This window comes from Grammomys surdaster, unplaced genomic scaffold, assembly GCF_004785775.1.
Source record: "Grammomys surdaster isolate TR1022 unplaced genomic scaffold, NIH_TR_1.0 146, whole genome shotgun sequence".
Classification (NCBI taxonomy): domain Eukaryota; kingdom Metazoa; phylum Chordata; class Mammalia; order Rodentia; family Muridae; genus Grammomys; species Grammomys surdaster.
Genome location: NW_021604604.1, coordinates 16,231,354 through 16,252,998, shown reverse-complemented (window position 1 = coordinate 16,252,998; position 21,645 = coordinate 16,231,354). Strand labels below are relative to the sequence as shown.

The window sequence follows — 21,645 nt, the reverse complement described above, 5'->3', positions numbered from 1 at the left end:
ATATGGATTTTTCACCCTGTTTTCTCTTTAAATCGTTTCCCAGAAATTAGTATGTGGTGTTGCAATGACATAGTAGCAATTTTGCAATTCATAGTTTGTATTCTCACCATATGTCTCACTAAAATGATGGAACCACTATGCCAACAGAGATGAGGGGCAGCTAGAGGGGACACTTCGCTTCATGAACCTTTTCCCTGAAAACTGAGCCCTAGTCCCCTGTATCAACTTCCCTGTTCTTTACATGTTGCAACTGCCCAGTTATCAAAGTGAGAGGGGAAAACGGGAGCCATGAAGTCTCTTCTCAGAGAATCACTCTATTTCTTCTCTTACTTTCCCTAAATGCCTCTTGCTCTCTTTCAATGTTTTTAGATTTATTCATTTCGTGTATGTATTTTGCATGCATGTGTGTATGTGCACCAACATGTGTGTGCTTCGAATTGAACCTGAGTCCTCTGCAAGAACAGCCAGTGCTCATAACCACTGAGACATCTCTCCAGCCTGCCTGCTACTGTTTAAATAAAGTAATTTTATCTCCAGACATTGTGACTTTAGCTCTTCTTTCTGCATTTTTTTCCCTTAGTATAGTCCCTTACTTGAACCTTTACAGATGGTGATAATTATCTTCAGGTCTCTCTGATTTTGAGATCAATTAAAATCAACAAAATCAAGGGGAGGAGATGCACAACTGTCTAACCCTAGGTCTGACCCTGACTCATCCCCACAGCCCAGGAACTGCTCCTGGCCTTGCTGTTTGAATAACCCCAGCTTTCCCTTCTACCCCCACAGCTCAGGTTTGAGCTCCAGAACAAATATTTGTCCTGAATTTGACCTAAGTTAGAGCGCTTTCTTCTCTTTTCTTCTTTTTAAAACGGTCCACTCTCATCAACAGAGAAGTTCCTGTGAACCTGGTTCTGTAGGTGGGGAATTCTCCCCGGACCATCTGCTCCGGAGAGCTTGGCACAGATGTCCAGCAGAATGCAGCAGCTCATGTGCTTTCTCATCTGGCTGTTTCTTCTGGAAGCACAAGCCTTCGAGTTGCCCATAAACGGATACTCTGAAGTAAGTACTGATGCAGGACTCCTTGTTCTTGGCCTGGACAAATGGACTGCAAATGGCTGAATGCCATTCCTACTCAACGGACTTGCTCTGTGTAGAACAGAAACTTGGGAGAATATTCATCCGACTACTGGCACTTCCTGTTCTGTTTATATAATGCAGTTGCTTACTAAGACATTATCAGATTTTTGCATGAAGTTTAAATCAAATTCGGTCATCAGATATTTATGTAGCATTTACAGAGCAAAGTTTCCCACTCCTTATATTAAAATGTGTAACAACAGGCCTATTCCAAATTCCAGTAAGAATGAAGAGGGGTATGTAAACTACCAGGTACTGTACATGGACTGGTACTGCCCAGTGACTGTTAGCGTTGTTATGTAGAAATACTATTGTTACTCCTTTCTTGACCATTCTCAAAGCATCATGGTCTTTTATATGCAATCGAACAATTATTTTTGTAATAAGGATACTTTAAGTGTTCTGAGAAAAGGCGGCATCAGAGCTGGCAAAATTCATGAATGGCAGCCATGGGTTTGAGCTCTCTACTTGACACTGCCAGACACCCCCACATAACAGAAACTTTGAACTGAGCCATTGTGAATATCATACAGAGCTACTTCTGTGCTGGCAGAAAAAGATGTGTTACAGGATTATTTTAGAGAATACTACAGAGTGGATTGCACATGAAAATATCAGAGGGGAAAGATAGTATGTTTTCAGGAGAGAAAATCACTCTGCTTAGAAACTATCATATTTTCCAACACTTTGGAAAATACCAGAAAGTGTCAGAGATCTCAGATTGAAGGTAAAACACCCAGACATGTTTGCACTTTTCTAATTTCTATCCAGCCTCTTCATACATTTGTTGATTAACGCCTCCTAAATCCATCTAGGTACTTTCCCGGGTACCTTTTATCATCTGATTACATGTCTGCCCTATCACTCAAGCCTGAATTCTCACACCCAACAAATTTGAAATAGTTTATTTTTGTTTACTTATTTCTGAGACCTAAGTAGCAAATATACATATTAAAGAAATTGTTGTACCAAAAATAGTATAATCCAACAACAGAGGAAGGAATATAAAGTAATATAATGAATATCTCTTTTCTGTAGATGATTTTTAAAGAGCTGAGCATCCACAACTGTCTTTTTAGTTTGCAGAATATGATGATCTTGTGGAACTGGCCCCAGATAAACTTTCCTTTGTGCCAGAGAAAGGAAGACATCAGGTACTGTAAACTCAATTCCAAATGGTGAAAATAAGTGTTTTACATGAGTCGAGAAAAGGCAAAAGATGACTCTATTTTCTCAAGAGTTTGTGCTTTTTTTTTCTAACCGAGAGTAGTTCAGTATTGTTACATTCTTGTAAAATATTGTCAAGGTGATATTGACATTGTTTTCCAGAAGTTTCTACCTATAATGGGTGCTTAGTAAGACCACATATTCTCCTTCCTCTGGCCATTTTATCCAAGGGGAAAACACTTTGGTTCAAAGAACTAGACATCCCGGAAGCTGCTGAGATGACATGGAAAAATCTTCTAATCTGTGGGGGAGGGCAAGCCCTGCCACGCCAACAAGTGTTTGGCTTATCTCACACAGAGCCCATGAACTGAGAAAGGGGTGTTTATGGAACTAACGCTAAGCTGAGACACAACTGGTTTTGCCTGGCTATGAATGTTTGACTTTCTAAAGTCCAGCCTTTATAGATCAATACTATCAAAAACCCAGTATGCAGGACTTTGGATTGTGGTTTTTATCTAGCCTGTGGAGAGAAAACTTAGTCATTAACCACTGTGTCAAAACATGTTAAAGAGTTGGGTATGGTGGTGCATATAATCACAGCATTCTTGAAGCTGAGGCAGGAGGATGACTACAAAGTTGAGGCCTGCTGGGACTACCTGGTAAGCTCCAGGTCAGCTCAGAAACAAAGTATCTCAAAGACTGATAAAAGGCAGTCGTGACCTGTGTCACACAACATCCACTAAAATATCATTCTATCCAAAATGAGCTCACATACAACCTTGGACATTTTTTTGTAAACTCTCAGACATTAAGTGTTTACCTATGACTCTTAACCCGGTTACCTTTCAAAAGGAAGGTGGTATCCTTTGTTTGTGCTCACAGGACACTTGTGGCTAATCTTCTAACGTGGTAGTTAAGAGCATAGACTTTTCAAGGCACCACTCACCGTATGTGCTCTGGAGCTAACAGTGTAGGAAACACATTTAAGTTCCTGCTCTCACATAGCTTAGTCTAAGAGGCTGAGGCAGACTAAATCGTCCTGCAATTAGGGTTGGTCATTATGAGCAAGGTGAGTAATCTAAAGGAAAATGCATACTGCTACGTAAACAACAAAGGAAGCTGACTTGAGGGTCAGAAAATTTCACAGAGAAAGTTCTTCCAAAGCTGTGACCTGAATGAAAGCTTTAACAATATTCTATCATGGAGCAATACACATCCCAACAAAAATAGCTGAGAAGGTTGTTCAGAGAAACTCACACATGAGAAAAGCATTTTCTGTAATATTCCATATTTTTGCCTAGATTTCAGTGACTAAGTTTTGTCACAGTATGGAAGCAACATAATTCTCTGAGAATGTGGGGGCTTGCCTTGGGGTAGTAAGCCACACAGGGCTGAAGGATGACTGTCTCTCTGATTTCTTTCCGCAGAGAAGCCTTCCTGAGGAATCTGGAGAGGAGATGGTGAGTTAGCTTTGGTTGCATCACAGATTGGTGTGTGAGTGATTCTCCTGTTATCTATTACCTGGAAAACCAATCCAGGTGTCTCCTTTGTCTCCATCATCACTGGAGGTATTTACCTGACTTTTGAAACTTTGCCTTGCCCAATTCTGTTTGGAAGTACTTCTGAAACACAGTATTGAAGAGTACAGTGCTCACAGGCGGGGCGAATGCCACTGTAGCGCACATGCCTTTCCTGGCTTCTCATGTCTTACTAATGATATAGGTTTCACCCAACAATACGCATTTAATGCCAACTTACTAGCTTTGATTTAAAACCATGACACTTGATATCTGTGGCTATGGGAAACCACTCTCAGGCCACATGGTCCAAGTTCCTGAAAGGTCCAGAGTAGACTTTCTAGTCACAAGAGAAGAGCTAAAGGGAGTGATTTGTGTTGGTGTGCTGTTCTGAGCTGTGAGCTTCCCCCTTAGAGCAGGAGGTAGGGGAGATAAATTGTCCTGGATTGACTGGGGCCTAATTAATTAGAAGCATTAGAACTAGACAGCAAAATCTGAGGGGTGAGACCTGATAGTTAAGTAAAGCAAATCTTAGAGGAAGAAAAAGCAAAATCTAGCAGGTCACACACATTGCCATGGGTCTGGAGGACCTTACAGCTCTTGAGAGCATCCCAAAGAAGAGATTCTTCATCCCTTGCCTGTGATGGTACTGATGCTGTGTTCTATTTTGTTGGCTTAAGCTAGGGCTACCTTCAACACACAGCAGAGAGAAAAGGAGGCTCAAGGTATTATTAAACAAGCAACTGCATCAAAACGTCCTTTCTGGGACAGTTCTGTTCACTGTGTGCTGCCGTCAGTTTCCCTTACCTTGTTTTAGATACAGGGAAAGAAGCAAGGACTAAAGACTTGATAGTGAAAGATAAGACTGAGGCAGCGATATGGAGTTTGGGGGTTTCATATGTAGCTCACCCGGCAGCACCCCTGCTGTGGGAGGGAAGGAGGGAGGGAGGTAGAGAGATTGGAGGAAGAGCAGAAAGAGAAAGTCAGAAAGACATTCACAATAATGACCAATCTCTTTTGTAGAGTATTTCAAGAAGTTAGAAGATTGCTTAACGATACCTGAGTTATGTATTTAACAAATCTAGTAAAATTCACAGCTCGCAACATCATATACATAGTGCTTTCCGTGTGAGCTTTCTGTTACTAGTTATGCTTTCTTGCCAATTTCAGGACACCGTTGATCCAGTGACTCTTTATAGCTACAAAGTCCAGTCCACTATTACTTCTCGGATGGCCACAACTACCATCCAGAGCAAACTGGTGAACAATTCCCCATTGCCCCAAAATGTCGTGTTCGATGTTCAGATCCCCAAAGGAGCCTTTATCTCCAACTTCACCATGTGAGTAACTCCTATGTAGAAGCAGGAATTGCATGCTCATGGAATCCAAAGCCCTCCTGGTACTATCGACCTTAGAGGGCCACTGCTCCACTGGCTCTTCCTGAACTAGAGACCTGCTTTGGGTCCCTACGGGATGGGTCCTTGTCATTGTTTTAAGTGTGTGTGTGTGTGTGTGTGTGTGTGTGTGTGTATGCATGTGTGTCCATGTGTATGAAGTTGCACATGCATATTCATGCGTGGTGGGCAGAGATCAACCTTAGTTGCCTTTCTTCAGGCACTGTCCACCTATTATCTGAGATGGGATTCCTTGCTAGCCTGGAACTCGACAAGTATGCTACCCTAGCTCCAGTTGTCCACTGGGTCTTGTATCACCAGTGCTGGAAACACAAGCGTGTGTCACCATGCCCAGTCTTAATGTAGGTGCCAAGTGTCAAACTCATATTTACACAACAAGCCATATTTACTGACAGAGCCATCTCTCCAGCTTCTGCTTCTCATCTCTAACATATTGAAGCAAATGAAAGAGTCTCACTGTGGTAGCCAGCTTCTACTTACTCACATTTGTATGTGATTTCTTTGAGGGGGGGAATCCTATAGGATACCATATGAGTATATTTGTAAGAAGTCGATGCTATATTTTAGGGGAGAGGAAGTTGAGAACCAACAATTAAACCCAGTGTTTTGAATTTCTCTATGACATCCCTGACAAGTGGATTATAAAGGTTAAACTTGATTTTTCGTTTCATCATAACTGCACTGCTTCCCAGGACAACCAACTCAATGGTTGGTAGCTCTGTTAGAATGACTTCTTATGCTTCATTTAAATTTTTCCCATTTTCTATTCAGTGACTCTGTTACTCATGTAGACATTTTAAAGCTCTACTACAAAGTAGATATTAAAGTGTCCATGGGTGAAATGACATGAGATCTGAGATGGGCTGTCCAATGATTGTGGTGAGGAGCAAGAGGATACAGATGATTAAGCTTGGCCCAGTCAGTATTCATAACGAATGCCAGGGATGCGTTCATGGTGGCCTCTCGTACTATTCTCTTTATATTTTATAATTTTGAAATTTTTCTTATTAAAAGAAGTCAACAGTTCTGCTATTATTCATAGCTAAGCCCATTATCCATTTGAGGCATTTGTGTGTTAAAGCTAAATAATGTTCCCATAGGTGGTTGGAATGGGTGTCAATTACCTGGACACCCATGCGGCCATCTCTACAGTGTTCTCATTGGTCACTGTCCCTCTTAGACTGCCTGGAATACAGTATATTGCTCTGAATACAACCTCAAAATTTTTCTTAATGAAGACCTTAGGTTCAATTACTTCTCATTTTGCCTTTTCCTTTTATCCACCAAGGGGATCAATGAATGGTATTTGTTAAATTCAAGCTTTAGCTTGCAGGTGGTTTGACTAACAAGTGCTTTGACTGATTACAGAAGCTATAGGTCTATGTTAACTATCCTTTTTGAATTTTTAAATTGTATTTATTCTCTCGTGTTTGTCTGTGTGTGTATGTGGGTGTGGGTGTGGGTGTGTGTGTGTGAGGGGATGGGGGTGTGGGTGGGTGTGGGTGTGTGCATGTGTGGTGTGCATGTCCGTTTATTCTAGATATTTCTGGGTTCAGTTTTCCTTCGTTCGATTTCTTTCTTCCTTCCCTTCTTATCCCATTGGCAAATGGAGGTAACAAAAGACAACACCATGAAATGTATGCTTATTTTGGTCTGCTTTTACTTGGGTTGAATTTTTTGACCAGTGAAGACGCCATGGTTTATGCAGACCTTAGGATCAGGCAAAATATTTTTCAATATTAATCAAGATCTCAAATGTATCGTGATTTAAGAAGACAATTCTAGAGAATTGTTCAACTTTAAGCCTCTCTGTGACTTATGGGAAGAGACTCAGGACTTTCTTTTCATTCCTGAGAGGTAGCATTAAACCTGCCAGTTCTGGTGGAGCACCTTCTTTCTTTTCTACCAGACTATGCTTAATTCTTATGTCGTCCGAGGATATTCTGATAAACCAAATGAAAACTAACTAACAAGTAGCTTATTAGCCACCACTCCTAGGCCATGTTTAAACTGCATAGCCACTCCCTGATGCTTCACCCCCAAAATATGGTTTGAACATAGAAAAATTTAAACATATGATAGTACATAAGAGAAATCTGGGGAGCTGAAACCCAACTTAACTTCTCTCAAATTACAGTCAGATAAGAGTCTTGTCTATAAATTATTCAAAGATCGCTTGTCTTGCTTCCTGCAGATTCAAAATGCTCATTGCCCTCATTCATGAAGTCTAATTGATTGCTTGTTCTTTGTTAGTTTCCCTAAGACTACTAATGTGGCCCACTATTGACTTCTGTATATTCTAGGACTGTGAACGACATTACATTTACAAGCACCATTAAAGAAAAAACTGTGGCCAGAGCTCTTTATTCACAGGCTAGAGCAAAAGGCAAGACAGCCGGATGGGTGAGGTAAGGACTGAGGATCAAGGCTCTCCATCTCTCCTCTCCACCTGGTTCCTTCCTATTCCATTCCTCACAGGGCACACCAGGCTCCAGGGGGCTGGGATCCTCAGAAAATGGCCAAGTCCTATAATCTGATAATAGAATTAGTTGTCACAATCTCTGTTTCCCTAAAGATCTCTTCTAACAGTGTGGTTTAGAAGTTTTACATGAGTTGTTTTTGTGTGAGTTGTCTTGCAAGTAGATAGACGTTCTGTAAATAAACCCAACCCCACCCTCAAAAATGCAGAGATGTGAACTGTAGGAATATTGTACCCATGTTGTTGTTACAAAACATACGCAGGGCTGGGAAGATGGCTCAATAGCTAAGAACACTTGGTTGCTCTTCCAGAGGACCCAGGTTCAAATCTCAGCACCCATATGGTTGCTCACAATCATTAGAAATTCCAGGTCTAGGGGATCCCATTCCCTCTTCTGGCCTATACAGGCACTATAGACATGTGGTACACAGACATACATGCAGGTAAAACACTAATACATGTAGACTAAAATATATCAGAAGGAAAGGCTTGGAAATTATTTCAATGGATTATTCTGCTTTATTTTTATGGAATATGGCTTTTAAAGCATCAATCACAAAACGTATCTTCCCATGTGCTTTCTCTTTATATCTTATATATGACTCATCTCAAAAAAAGTAACTGTTGAGGCCAGGGAAATGATGTAATTCATAAAGTTCTTGCCTTACAAACACAAGAACCTGAGTTCAATCCCCTAAACCTTCTATTAAAAAAGATGAGGTGATGACACCCACTGGTAATTCTTGTGCTAGGCAGCAGAGACAGGTAGATCCCTGGAATTTGATGGCCAGCCAGCCTATCCTAACTGGCAAAATCTAAGCCAATGAAAAACCTTGTCTTGTCTACACAGTGAGCAGATGGCTTTGCTAAAGAGCAGTACCTCCAGGCTTTGAAGGTCTGGAGGAAGACTCAGAGGTTAGGAGCACACACTGCTCTTCTAGAGGACTTGAGTTTGATTCTCAGCACTAATACTGAGTGACTCACAAGTCCTTGGTAACTCCAGCTCCAGGGAATAAGATGCCCTCTTCTGGCTCCAACAGGCACTGCACACATGTGTGTATATACCCCCACAGGCATAGGCATACACATACATATAATTGTTTTAAAAATATTTAAAACATACAACTGAGGAAGTACTCTGGTACAAACAAACATATTTATCTTCATACACATGAACATACAGACAGAGAGGCAGACAGACAGACAGGCACCCACCATGAAAAATAAGTAAAATTTTAAAATAAAATAAAGCAAGCCTTTCAACTCAAAGCTTCAAAGAACGCTTAACATAGGATTTACTTTTCATACCACAAGCATCATCTTCTTCCAAATCCTGTCATGTTTCTTCTCTTCTGCCTCCTCCTCTCCATCTCAAAACTGACCTATAGTAGAAAATACCTTCATTTCACTCATGTAGATCTTGTATTGGCAGAATACATTGTATGTCAACTCTGACCCAGTTCTGTTAGAGGCAACATAAAGACAAGCATTGTCAGGCTCACAGAGCACATAGACAGGCTCATGGGAGAGAGCTGATGAACCCAGGTGGATCTGACTTCTGTGTGTGTAATTCTGTATGGAGGTTCAGACAATTCTCATAGAGGAATAGTAGTTCAGCTGAGCCCAATCAGATACACAGAGTCCAGCCATGTGAAGGAAGGAGAAAAGCCCAAGCAGAGGGGACACTCTCCTACTGGAGTGTGTTAACTGTCCTTGGTCCGCCATGAATCTTTGTGGCATCTTACATGCATTATTGTTTTCTTGATACTGGGTCTACGTACATATACATACATTTATGTATGTACATATACAGCCTGACCTCAAACTCAACTTCCTCCTGCCTCAGCCTGCTAGCCTCAGGGATTACAGTCATGCACACCACCCCTTACTTGCCTTCTATCCTTTTTATCAATCAGACCCTGTTGTCAATTCACTTGTTAATTCCACAATTGGCTTTGTAAAAGTTTTTTTTTCTGGATACTACACACTTATCAGAAAGCCTGGAACCTAACTTCCAGGACACTCCTTCCTTGTATAACAGGACTTCTCTCAGTGTGTTTTGTCTAGAAAGCTTGTACCAGGTATATTCAGCTTTTTCTTCCACTACTGAATATTCCACACTACATCTCTGAATCCAAATTAGCTCATTATTCACAATCCTGCCTCCACTAATCATTTAATTTTAAAAACTATTCATTCAAGTGTGGGTGCATACATCTTTAATCCCAGAACTCCATAGACAGAGACAGATAGGTCTCTGTGAGTTCAAGACCTGATCTACACAGTGACTTCCAAGTTAAGGCTACACAGTGAATGTCTCTTAGTTAGGGTGTTACTGCTGTGAACAGACACCATGACCAAGGCAACTCTTTAATTAAGGACAACATTTAATTGGGCTAGCTTACAGGTTCAGTCCATTATCATCAAAGCAGGAACATGGCAGCATCTAGGCAGGCATGGTGTAGGAGGAGCTGAGATTTCTACATCTTCATCTGAAGGCTGCTAGCAGAATACTCACTTCCAGGAAGCTAGGAATAGGGTATTAAAGCCCACACCCATAAGGCCTCACCTACTCTAACAAGGCCACACCTCCCAACAGTGCCACTCCCTGGGTCAAGCATATACAAACCATCACAGTGAGACTTTGTCTCAAAAGAAATAAAATCATCCACACATGCACACACAGGAACACACACACCATTCAGCGTGAATCTTGATGGTTGATTCAACCTCACTGGAAAAATCTTCCTGCTTCTTCTTTAAAACTGTAAACAGGTACCTCAAAAGCATCCATCATTCTGGCTTTGATAGTGACTTAACAAGGCCTTACATTGGAAATACAGATTCAGGTCTAAAAACACAGATGTTCAACACACTGTAGATCTCCCAATATATGATGAACTGAACTTAAGTCTCAGAATTCAGTGTAGGGACTAAGTACCACCTGTAGAGGCACCGCTTCTGTTTGGTCCTGGTTCTACAACTGACTAGCTGTGAGACATCTTGAGGAGGTCTGTTACCCTCTATGAGCCTCACCTATCATCTGAAAGCTGAGGGTAATGACATCAGCTTACATTAACTGCTGTATCAGAAATTATTCCTGTTGACTTCCCCACGGACCAGTACTGAATCAGTGGTCCTTTGTCAACTGGCATTTAAATCAGTGAGAAGCTTAATCAATCAACTAATAAATAGACTGGATGGGAAAAGTGAAAGTTCTTGGTTTGATTAAATTTATCTCCAACTTCCACTTTTGCTTGATGAATGAAGCTCATGAACAACCAAGCAGGTCTGATCGCCCAAGATAAAGATGAGAACGCTCTGTCTAAATCTTGTGTCTTGCAACTTCTTCATGTGCATATCTGCTTGTGTTGGGGTCTCCGGCATCTAGGAGCAGGACTCTTGATATGGAGAACTTCAACACTGAGGTGAACATCCCGCCTGGAGCAAAGGTGCAGTTTGAACTTCATTACCAGGAAGTGAAGTGGAGGAAGCTGGGATCCTATGAGCACAAGATTCATCTGCAGCCGGGGAAGCTGGCCAAGCACTTGGAGGTGGGCCTGGTTTCACACAGCAGTAGTGCATATCTCTGGCTCATTTTCCCCCCAACCACCACCATTGGCGGTGTTTGATGCCCCTGGCTTGGAAAAGCAATGTCGTATACTAAAAAGTTTCAGAGTTAGAGTCAACCACACCATTTCTCCACAGATTTCAATGCAAGCTTAGCTCCTTATGTGCTAAAGCAGTTCACTGTTTTCTGTAGCAAATTACCACAAACCGTGTAACCTAAAACAACAAAAATATGTTCTCTCGTGGTCAAGCAGTGATCTGCAATCACGATATAAGCAGAGTGCCTATGGATTGTCCATAGACTGAGGGGAAGATTAATCCTTGGGAAATTTGAATTCCAACATGAGGGAGGAGAGCATATGTTGTTCCTTGCTTCTGGTATCTGCCAGGTGCTGGCAGCCCTTGGCTTTGTAGCATTCAGCTCTGTATTGCTCCTCCTCTGAGCATCTCAAATCTCTTTCTGCCTTCCACTTCCTGGATTTAAGAGCCAATCAGCAGAGGATGATTTCACCCTCAGGATGCTTAACTTAGTCACATCCCTAGAGACTCATCCCCAAATAAGTTCAAATTCAGATTCCAGGGTTTGAGTAATGTGCCCTTCAGGAAGCCACCATTCAACCCATAAAATTAACCTTCAGGGTAAAGGTGTCATGAGTTTCCACTTTCTTGTCTGTAAAAGACAAGATTTGAGATTTGAGTCTCACAGCCACCAAAATGATAAACCAGATGAACTACTTTACCTATAAAATATTTAGCCTCAGGAGTTTTAACATACCTAAGAGTGAAACATACACTGTTTTTCATAGTATTCTATTGCACACACACACACACACACACACACACACACACACGTTCTCATACATATAAAATGAAATAAATTTTCAAAAATTTTTCAGAGTGCTTTAGCATCCTGGCAAGGGGCTCTTAGATGACCTGCAATATGGAGGCCAGCTCTATGCAGAAGGAAAATATATGACTGACCTCCATTTATACTAATTTCTTGTCTTGAAAACTCACTCACTCAACAATAGCAGCATCCATCCCTTCCAAGATGATACCCAATTACCTTACATAAGGCTCCATTTCTTGTCTGTGTGTGTAGAGGGTATATGAGGGTGCTCATGGGTAACCTCACCTATGTGTATGCAGGTAAAGGTCAGAAGTTAACTTTGGGTATTTGTCCCTTTCCACATTTTTTTTTTTGGAGACAGGGTATCTCCCTGAACCTAGAGCTCACTGCCTGGCAAGTGGATCTCCAGAATCCTCCTGTCTCTGTCTCCCAGTGCTGAAGTTATAGGTGCACGCTACCGCACCCAGATTTGACATGAGCAGTGGGGATTAGAATTTAAACTCTCGTGCTTGCCAGGAAAAGCACTTAACCCACTGAGTCATCTCCAGCATGAGGCCCAACTGACTTCAATTAATGCCACCCAACTGAGCAAGGTTTGCAGTATGCAACCCTTTGGGAGGCAAACTAATGCCATGTCCCAATGGGTAGTGTTAATTGCCACCTTGACAGAATCTACACAGGAGAATTATCTTGATTATATTAACTGATATGGTAAGATATCTTAGCTGTGGATGAGGACAGTCCCTAAACAGGGGATCCTGGACTAGGTTAAATGGAGCTGGATTAAAATGAAGCAGCTTGTATTCATCCCTTTCTGTTTCCTGATTGGTTGCCATCTTATCTACGTCATCAAGCTCCTGGTGCCTCTTCTTGCCCACCATGATGGACTGTGCCATTAACTGTGAGCGAAAAGAAACCCATTCTCCCTTCAGTTAGTTACTCTACTCAGAATATTTTATCACAGCAGCAGAAAAAGAAACTGAGTCATGTGTCCACCCCATAGTCAGGAGAAGTAAACCCTGGGATGACTGACACAAAGTTGAAATCCGGGGAACTTAAAGGACTTCCCAGAGTGACCACAGCACCATGCCTGGAAAACTGGGAGATAAGAAAAAGCATCAGAGAGCTTAAAAATGAGTTTCCTTCCCTGGTTTAAAGATCTCTAGAGACTTCTGATTCTGTCCTTTCTTGTTTCTTTAGGTGAATGTGTGGATTATTGAACCTCAAGGAATGAGATTTCTTCATGTTCCTGACACATTTGAAGGCCATTTCCAAGGTGTCCCAGTCATATCCAAAGGACATCAGAAGGTACTAGATGTATTGCACATTGCCAGCTATTGGAGTGGTCACTGGGTCGTGGTCTGATGGGCTGAGGTTAAAGGCTAGAGTTTCTTTTCTATTAAATATACAAGGCAACACTCCCAATTATATAATTTCATTGTATCCATTTTGGAGGCTCCTTTTCCTCCAAGAATCAATTTTTACATAAAGAATTTTCATAAATCACAAGAAATATTCACTTTAATTGTCTGTGCCATAGAATCCAATAACAAAGAACTACGAAAAATGTCAGAGTCCTTTCAGAATGTACAGACCCTTTCCAGAGTGGGAGCCATTCCTTCCATGATATTTGGTAGAAAATTCTTTGGGTCTCTTTTTTTAAAGGCCCAATACCTGGAAAACAGTACCACCGTCTGTTGGATGCTCTAGCCAATTGCTCTAACTCTCATTTCCATAAGTATTAGGCCAGTGAATGTTGTCAGCATGCTGGTCTCCTGTACACATGAGCAGAGGCAACTGCCACTCCCACTCACCCAATCAGGATCTGGGAGCAAAGATCAGCTTCTGATGTCTGTCCTTTGCAGGCACATGTGTCCTTCAAGCCCACAGTAACACAGCAAAGAAAATGTCCCAACTGCACAGAGACTGCAGTGGATGGAGAGCTGGTGGTGATGTATGATGTTAACCGAGAAGAGAAGGCTGGGGAACTTGAGGTGAGTGCTGGCAGGCTCCAGATCTACCAAGCCGGGGCCAAAAATAAACCCCATCAGTGTTGAACAAATTCCTTGGCTTGTGAGTGGCTCCTGGTTGTCAAGGGAAGGGTTCAGGATCCAGAGGAAAGACTACAACCATATTTTTTCTGATAGACACATGAAAATTATTCTTTATGCCATAAAAAATAAAGGGAGCTATAGAGATTGGCTAGTTAGTAAAATACTTGCCATGCAAGCATGAAGACTTGAGTTCCACCCCTAGAACATACATGAAGAATTTGGGTATGGTGGCATCCTATCCTGGTTTTATTTCTGTTATTATGATAAAATACCCTGATGTAAAACTTAGGGGAGAAAGGGGATCTTATCCATCTAACCATTTAAGGGTACAGTTCATCATAACAGGTCAGTCACAATGACAAGAGTTATTCACAACACAGCCAGAGTTATAAGCAGAAATAAATGAATTTATATATGCTCACTTGCTTACTTGCTTGAGCTGAGCTAAATTTCTCTACTCTTGTGCCATTCAGAATTCTCCTGACAAGGGAATGGTGATGCCCACAGTGGGTTGGGTCTTCCTACATCAGTTAACTTAAGACAACCCCACATACACCGACATGCCCACAAGCCAACCCAAATGTAAACAATTCCTTTAAGACTCCTTTGATCACTATAAATTACATCAGGTTGATAATTAAAGCTCGCCATCAAGCAGGTGTTTGTTCTCCCCCTCTACTGAGTCTAACTCCCTCAATGGTAGACTGTGCTGAACGTGTCTCCAAGGGTCTGGTGAGAATGCTATTTCTTTGGCGATGTCCTTTGTAATCAGAGCAGTTAGCATGCTGTGCTGAAAACACTTGTTAGTTGTCTGTATCCTCGCTGCTTGAGTCCTGTGCAGGCAAAGACCATCCAACTCACCACTGCTTAGCAGAGTGTTTTGTTGCAATGGGGGCTTGAGATGATGACTAGATGAAAGGGAATAGGATGGAGTGAAGCAGATTGGGGTGGGAAAGCAGAACGGCTTAGACTTTCAGAACGAAGGAGCAAGAGAAACATCAGAGGAAAAGCATGGGTACACACCAAGCTTCCACTTCTGCTCTTTCTCATCGTCATGGACATGTTTGCTTCTCCTGTAGCCTATCTCGCCTCTGTAGTCTCCAGCCGCCACTCCTTACCTTCCAAACATCACTCATCATCTGACTCATATACAAGTTTTTGTTTTTATTTTTAGGTATTTAATGGATATTTTGTGCACTTCTTTGCTCCTGAGAACCTGGACCCAATTCCCAAAAACATCCTTTTTGTTATTGATGTCAGTGGCTCCATGTGGGGAATTAAGATGAAACAGGTAAGGACTCCTTGTTCATGTGGTAGCTGAGAGTCCCACCCCTCTTTGTTCTCTTTTAATAATGCAGTTATTATAAGTTATTATAACTAATAAGGCAGTGCTTCCTCTAACCTCATACTTCGGGCTAAACCTCAGGAACTGTATTCACTGATCCTCGCTGACTAAGGGTGTCAGCCCTTCTCACAGTTGTGAGGTTATTGTATGTCTGCTGGGCTTATACAAAAATCAGTGCTTCCTTGTCAACATCCTTCTCATCTCCAAGTTTCCTCCTCCTTTTCCCTCTCTTGCTCTTTTATTTTCTAATTCCATGTCTCAAAACTTGCCCTTTCAACAGTTCCGTATTTGTATAATGTGTTTCTCTTTCTGATCATGTCTCAGCGTGGTGTTTAGCTTTATTATATTGCCACTAGTCACAAGTAACTTTTAAAAATCCTCATAAATGTATCATGTGTGTGTGCATGTGCGTGTGTGTGAATGTACTATGTGCTATGTACATGTGCTGTCTGTGTCTATGTAGTGCACATGAAGGACAGAGATGGACTTTTGGCATCTATGTCTGTTACTCTCTACTTTATCTTTGGAGACAGAGTCTCTTCTGCAAATTTAGACTGTAACCTTTTAGGCTAGGCTGGCTGGACAGTGAATCCGTGGACATCTGCCTACCTCTGCCCCCTCAGTGCTGGGGTTATATGTACACACACCACGCTTGTCTTTTACATGGATGTTGATGATCCAAATATGAGCATACTTTCATAGCAAGCTCTTTACCCATGGAGCCCCCTCCCTCCCTGTCTTTAGCCTTTCATTTTTATCTACATTGACATTCCTTGGGGATGTACCTTATCTGAAGTCCTCCAGTTCAGAGATAAACATAGGCTTATCCTTGATAAGTAGAATAGAAACAAATCTAAACAATAAGAAAGGTGATTCCTCTTCCTCTTCTTCTTCCTCCTCCTCCTCTTCCAACTCCTCCTTCTCCTCCTCCTCCTCTTCTCCTCCTCTTCAGTTTTTCAAGACAGGGTTTCTCTGTGTAGTCCTGGCTGTTCTGGAACTCACTCTGTAGACCAGGCCTCACACTCAGATATCTGTCTGCCTGTCTCCCTAGTGCTGGGATTAAAGGTATGCATTTCCACTGCCCAGCAGTAATTTCTTAGCTTATCCATTAAGCCAAATAATTTGAATAATCAACTAACTATTCCTTCATTGGGAGCCATTTTTTACCACCTCATGTGATTACTATTCTGTAACAACACAAACGACATGAGTGTCATGGCTGATCCCTGCCCATCTGAGCTTGTACTGTGCCGCAGATCCTGCTGTTGACAATCTGTTGTGGTTCTTTTTTCCTTTGGGAGGTTTTCCTGCACATTTTATAAAGCTGAGCATCATCCATGGCCTGACCCATCTGACTTCAGTAGCACAACCTCCATGCTAGTTGTGACAACTGAAAATTTCATCCGGGCTGAGGAGACAGGATAATTGCTAATATCTCTGCCATGTGCCAATATGACCTGAGTTTAATCCCCAAAACCCAAGTGAAAAAAAAATCAAGTATGGTTTTGTAATCCCAGCACTGGAAAGGCAGAAACAGACAGGTTCTTGAGTCTTACAGGTCAGCCAGCCTAGCATAATCAACAAAGGTTAGGCCAGTGAAAAACCCTGACTCAAAAACCAAAGTAGATGTCACCTGAAGAATGACATTCTAGGTTCACTTCTGGCCTCCACATGCACATGTGCATGTACAAACCATACACACACACACAACTTCATTCATTACCCTCCCTTTTTAACAAAAAGTTGGCCTCCATTAATATCATTATTCTGAAACAAATGTTTATTTATATTCCTTTCTTTCTTCCTTTCTTCGCTCCATAAATATCTGTAAAGTACCTACTGTGTGTCTTACAGCTCCGAGGGAATACCTAAATTTGTGCTGCTTATTCTTAAAGTAGGACAGGTCAAACTGGTGTATTTAAGAATACAGAAAAAAAATGAGTATCCACAGCCGAATAGTACATACTCAGAACATAAGGGACAGGTCTGTGTTGGCTTCAGAGTTTCTTTAATTCAGTTGAGCTTGAGTCAGTATTCGGAGGATGGACAGGGCCGGTGTCGGGCCTGTTGATTTCTCCTTTGGCTTGAATTGTATGTAATGAGACCTCACCTGGTTCTCTTTTGAAATAGACCGTGGAGGCAATGAAGACCATATTGGATGACCTAAGAACAGATGACCAATTCTCTGTGGTTGATTTCAACCATAATGTTCGAACCTGGAGAAATGATTTAGTTTCAGCTACTAAAACACAAATTGCAGATGCCAAGAAATACATTGAGAAAATCCAGCCTAGTGGAGGTGAGTGGACTTGAGCCAAAGCCAACAGGAAAACTTCTAAAAGGTTCAGTCTACGTTCTCACAAGACTCATAGTCCCTGCTGAGCACAGTGACAGGTCTTACCATCTTAGCACTTAGAACAGTGAGGAAGAAGAAGTGCAAGTTCAGAGTCCCCCTGAGCTACAGCTAGCTCAAGGCCAGCCTGGAGTACACAGTAAAATCTGTTTCCAACCACAATAACAACCAAGAATTATTATTCTTCTACCAAACTGGTATTTGCCCAGTCTGTTGCAGTCTTCTTTAAATAATACATTTATTGACTTTTTAAAAATGGGTAGTGTTTGTGGAGAAATAATAACACACATTACAGCTCACACATGTCTTTAAATATCTTAACAAAAAAAAAGTTTAGTAAGCTATTCTAGTCTTCCTTACTGACTATGTAATGTATGTATGTATGAATGTTTGTGTTTGTGTGTGTACATATGTGTACATTATATTATTTTAACAGGCACAAATATCAATGAGGCACTGCTGCGAGCAATTTTCATTTTAAATGAAGCCAGTAACATGGGATTGCTGAACCCCGACTCAGTCTCTCTGATTATTTTGGTTTCTGATGGAGATCCAACAGTAGGCAAGTACTGCCTCCATTTTCTTTTTTTTTCTTTTCTTTTTTTTTGGTTTTTTCGAGACAGGGTTTCTCTGTGTAGCCCCGGCTGTCCTGGAACTCACTCTGTAGACCAGGCTAGCCTTGAACTCTCGAACTCAGAAATCCGCCTGCCTCTGCCTCCCAAGTGCTGGGATTAAAGGCGTGCGCCACCACCGCCCGGCCTGCCTCCATTTTCTATTGACAAACATTTTCACTGTTGCTTCTAAGAACGTTGTTTGCTTAATGTGAGAACTGTAATGGCATATACATACATTTCCAAAACAGTTTAAACCCTAGCTTCTTCAAGGGAGTCTCCTGATTCAGAAGCACCCAAAAGCAATCTTTTTAAAAAAAAAATGTGTGAGAAGACTGGCTTTCGCATAAGGAGAGCTAATGATAGGTGAGAGGCGTGGAAATAGAAATAAAAATAAAACTCAAAGGAAATAAATATGTAGAAATGTGCAAAACCAGAATAGGATACCATTTCAGCAACATTGGTAACCAGTCATTGCTCTTGAATGCCTCTGTTTCTCCCCCCACAAAACAGGCTCAGAAAAGTAAGGTTGCACTCTCATCTATATTGTGAGAGCTGCTAGTGCAGGATGCTAAATGCCTTTATTTCCTCCACACTAGGTCTGGGGAGATGGTAGATGGGAGTGGAGAGCGGTCCGTATTTATCAATTCCCACAGGAATGTGGTCTCTATTGTTCTCTGCTTCCTTTCTTGCTTCCATGGGAGAAATGACTGCTGTCTTGGACAACCTTTCAATAAATCATTTTTTTTCCTTATCTGAAAAATGGTTTCAGCACCTCCTCTTTCTATTACTTGCTGTTATTTTTATGTGCACTTTCATATTGGTGAGAATTAGGAACAATGGATGCTAGGTAGTGCCCATGGCTGCCTTGCCATGTGCACAAGGATGGTATCTAACCCGTGCTGTACAGATGAATAAGAGGAAAGTGTGGGAGGCAATAACCATAATGGCAGCCGGGGGTTCAGAAGGAGGAGGAGCATCACCTTCCATTAGCACTGAAACCAAGCAGAGCAGTTGTTATGTGTCTGTGGTAAAGTCCCTCTTTTCTCCACTTACACCTTGTAGCTTTTAAAATGCAAGTTCTGAATAATATAAAGAATAAAAGAAAATCACACACACACACATATACATATGTTATGTCTGTTGCTTACTCTTATTTCTTAATCACCCATTTTCTGCACTGGAGGACATCTCTGGCTTTTAGCTTCCTTAGGCATTAGTACATCCCTGTTTTACTCTATTTACATATGTGTGTGTGTCTATGTATATATACATATATACGTAAGGATGCATGCATTACATATAAAGATACCCTACATGCATCCTTTTTCTTTGATTTTTCTCTTTAAAAAAAAATACCTCAGGCCTGGAGAGATGGGTCAGCAGCTAAGAACACTGACTGCTCTTCTAGAGGTCCTGAGTTCAATTCCCAGCAACCACATGGTGGCTCACAGGCATCTGTAATGGAATCCGATGCCCTCTTCTGGTGTGTCTAAAGACAGAGACAATGTATTCACATACATAAAACAAATAAATAAATCTTAAAAATAAAAAAGACCTCTAGAGAACTGGAGAGATGTCTCCATGGTTAAAAGCACTTGTTTTTTGTAGTGAACCTGGGTTTGATTCCCAGCACCTAGAAGGTATCTCACTGCCATTACTCCAGTTCCAGGCGATCTGATGCCCTCTTCTGATCTCTAAGGTCACTAGGCACATATATTTTGCACATACATGCATTCAGGCATTGTTCATACTCATAAAGTAAATAATTTTTTTATTTAAATACCTTTGATGGGGCTGAGGAAATGGCTCAGGAGCTTAAAAGTACTTACTATAAGAGGCATAAAGATCTGAGTTTGACTCTTCAGAATCCATGCTCTTAAAAAACCGGACATAGTGGTGGGGGCGCTGCACACCTTTAATCCCAGCATTGGGTGGCAGAGGCAAGAGAATTTCTCAATTTGAGGCCAGCCTACTCTTCAAAATGAGTTCCAGGAAACACAAAAATAGCTGGACATGGCTTTTCATCCCTGTAACGTCAGTGTGGTGGGGACAGAAACAGGAGACTCTCAAGAACTTGCTGGCCAGCCAGACTCACCAACACAGCAAGTTTCCAGTACAGTGGGAGACGAAGTATCAAGTCAAAAAGGTGGAAAACCACACAGGAAGAGCCCGGGTGTCATCCTCTGGCTTCTGCATGCATGTTGGAGGCTTGCGCACCTGTACACACTTTAACATGCCTCTTGCTTTCTGCCGGAAAAAAAAACGCAATTTCTCTGAAAGTGGAGGAGTGGCTAGTCGGAAGGAGAAAAGGCATCAGCAGGAATGGACAGTGACAAAAAATGATAACAGAGAGACTTTGCCTGAAATGCATTGTGTGCATGTAGAAAATGCCATGATAAAACTCATTTTTACATAACTATGCTAAATTAAACAAAGCATTAAAATCTTTTTGAGATTATTGACCGTGAATACCTAGAGAGGCTGCATAGGATTTCCCAGCTCAGTTGTAGCATAATCTAACCAAGTTTATGGAAGACCTGTTTGAGTTGTTTCTGATATAACACTATACCTAAGGAATGTTGCTAGGTACCATTGCCGCCACTTCCAATCTTCATAAAGAGCACGTTCATTTTGAAAGTTCTAAGTTTCGACTTACTGGATCGGATGGTAAACGCAGTTTTAGTTGTGATCGGTTTTGAAGATTACCCTCTTCTTATTGGTTCCTTTTGCCTTTCTGTCATTACCAATTCCAGGGGAACTAAAACTGTCCAAAATTCAGAAAAATGTGAAGCAGAACATCCAAGATAACATCTCCCTGTTTAGTTTGGGAATCGGATTTGATGTCGACTATGATTTTTTGAAGAGGCTGTCCAATGAAAATCGTGGTATTGCTCAACGGATATACGGGAACCGGGACACATCCTCCCAGCTCAAGGTAACATTTCTTTTCTCCCTTCCTGAAGATTGCTCATACCAATTCCCTCAGAAGACACTGAACACAGCTCGGATTTGTTGGAGCCATGTTTGCTCTTACAATCCCGGCAACTCTTCGATTGCTTTCTCACACATTCTCATCACTGCTTTCAACAGTGAAGGAAGGAAGGAAGGAAGGAAGGAAGGAAGGAAGGAAGGAAGGAAGGAAGG

At 41.5% G+C, this 21,645-nt stretch overlaps 1 protein-coding gene across 1 annotated transcript in view; it reads left to right on the top strand.

The window, feature by feature from the left end:
• The first annotated feature begins 856 nt into the window (after nt 1-856).
• Nucleotides 857-21,645, top strand: part of Itih2 (inter-alpha-trypsin inhibitor heavy chain 2) — a 34,604-nt gene continuing 13,815 nt past the window's right edge. The window contains exons 1-12 of the mRNA XM_028764940.1: nt 857-1,059; nt 2,217-2,291; nt 3,732-3,764; nt 4,992-5,161; nt 7,540-7,644; nt 11,107-11,269; nt 13,336-13,443; nt 14,001-14,129; nt 15,364-15,480; nt 17,665-17,833; nt 18,324-18,449; nt 21,255-21,436. Of these exons, the coding sequence (XP_028620773.1) occupies nt 964-1,059; nt 2,217-2,291; nt 3,732-3,764; nt 4,992-5,161; nt 7,540-7,644; nt 11,107-11,269; nt 13,336-13,443; nt 14,001-14,129; nt 15,364-15,480; nt 17,665-17,833; nt 18,324-18,449; nt 21,255-21,436 (1,473 nt within the window). The 5' untranslated portion in view covers nt 857-963. The remainder of the gene's footprint in view (nt 1,060-2,216; nt 2,292-3,731; nt 3,765-4,991; nt 5,162-7,539; nt 7,645-11,106; nt 11,270-13,335; nt 13,444-14,000; nt 14,130-15,363; nt 15,481-17,664; nt 17,834-18,323; nt 18,450-21,254; nt 21,437-21,645) is intronic.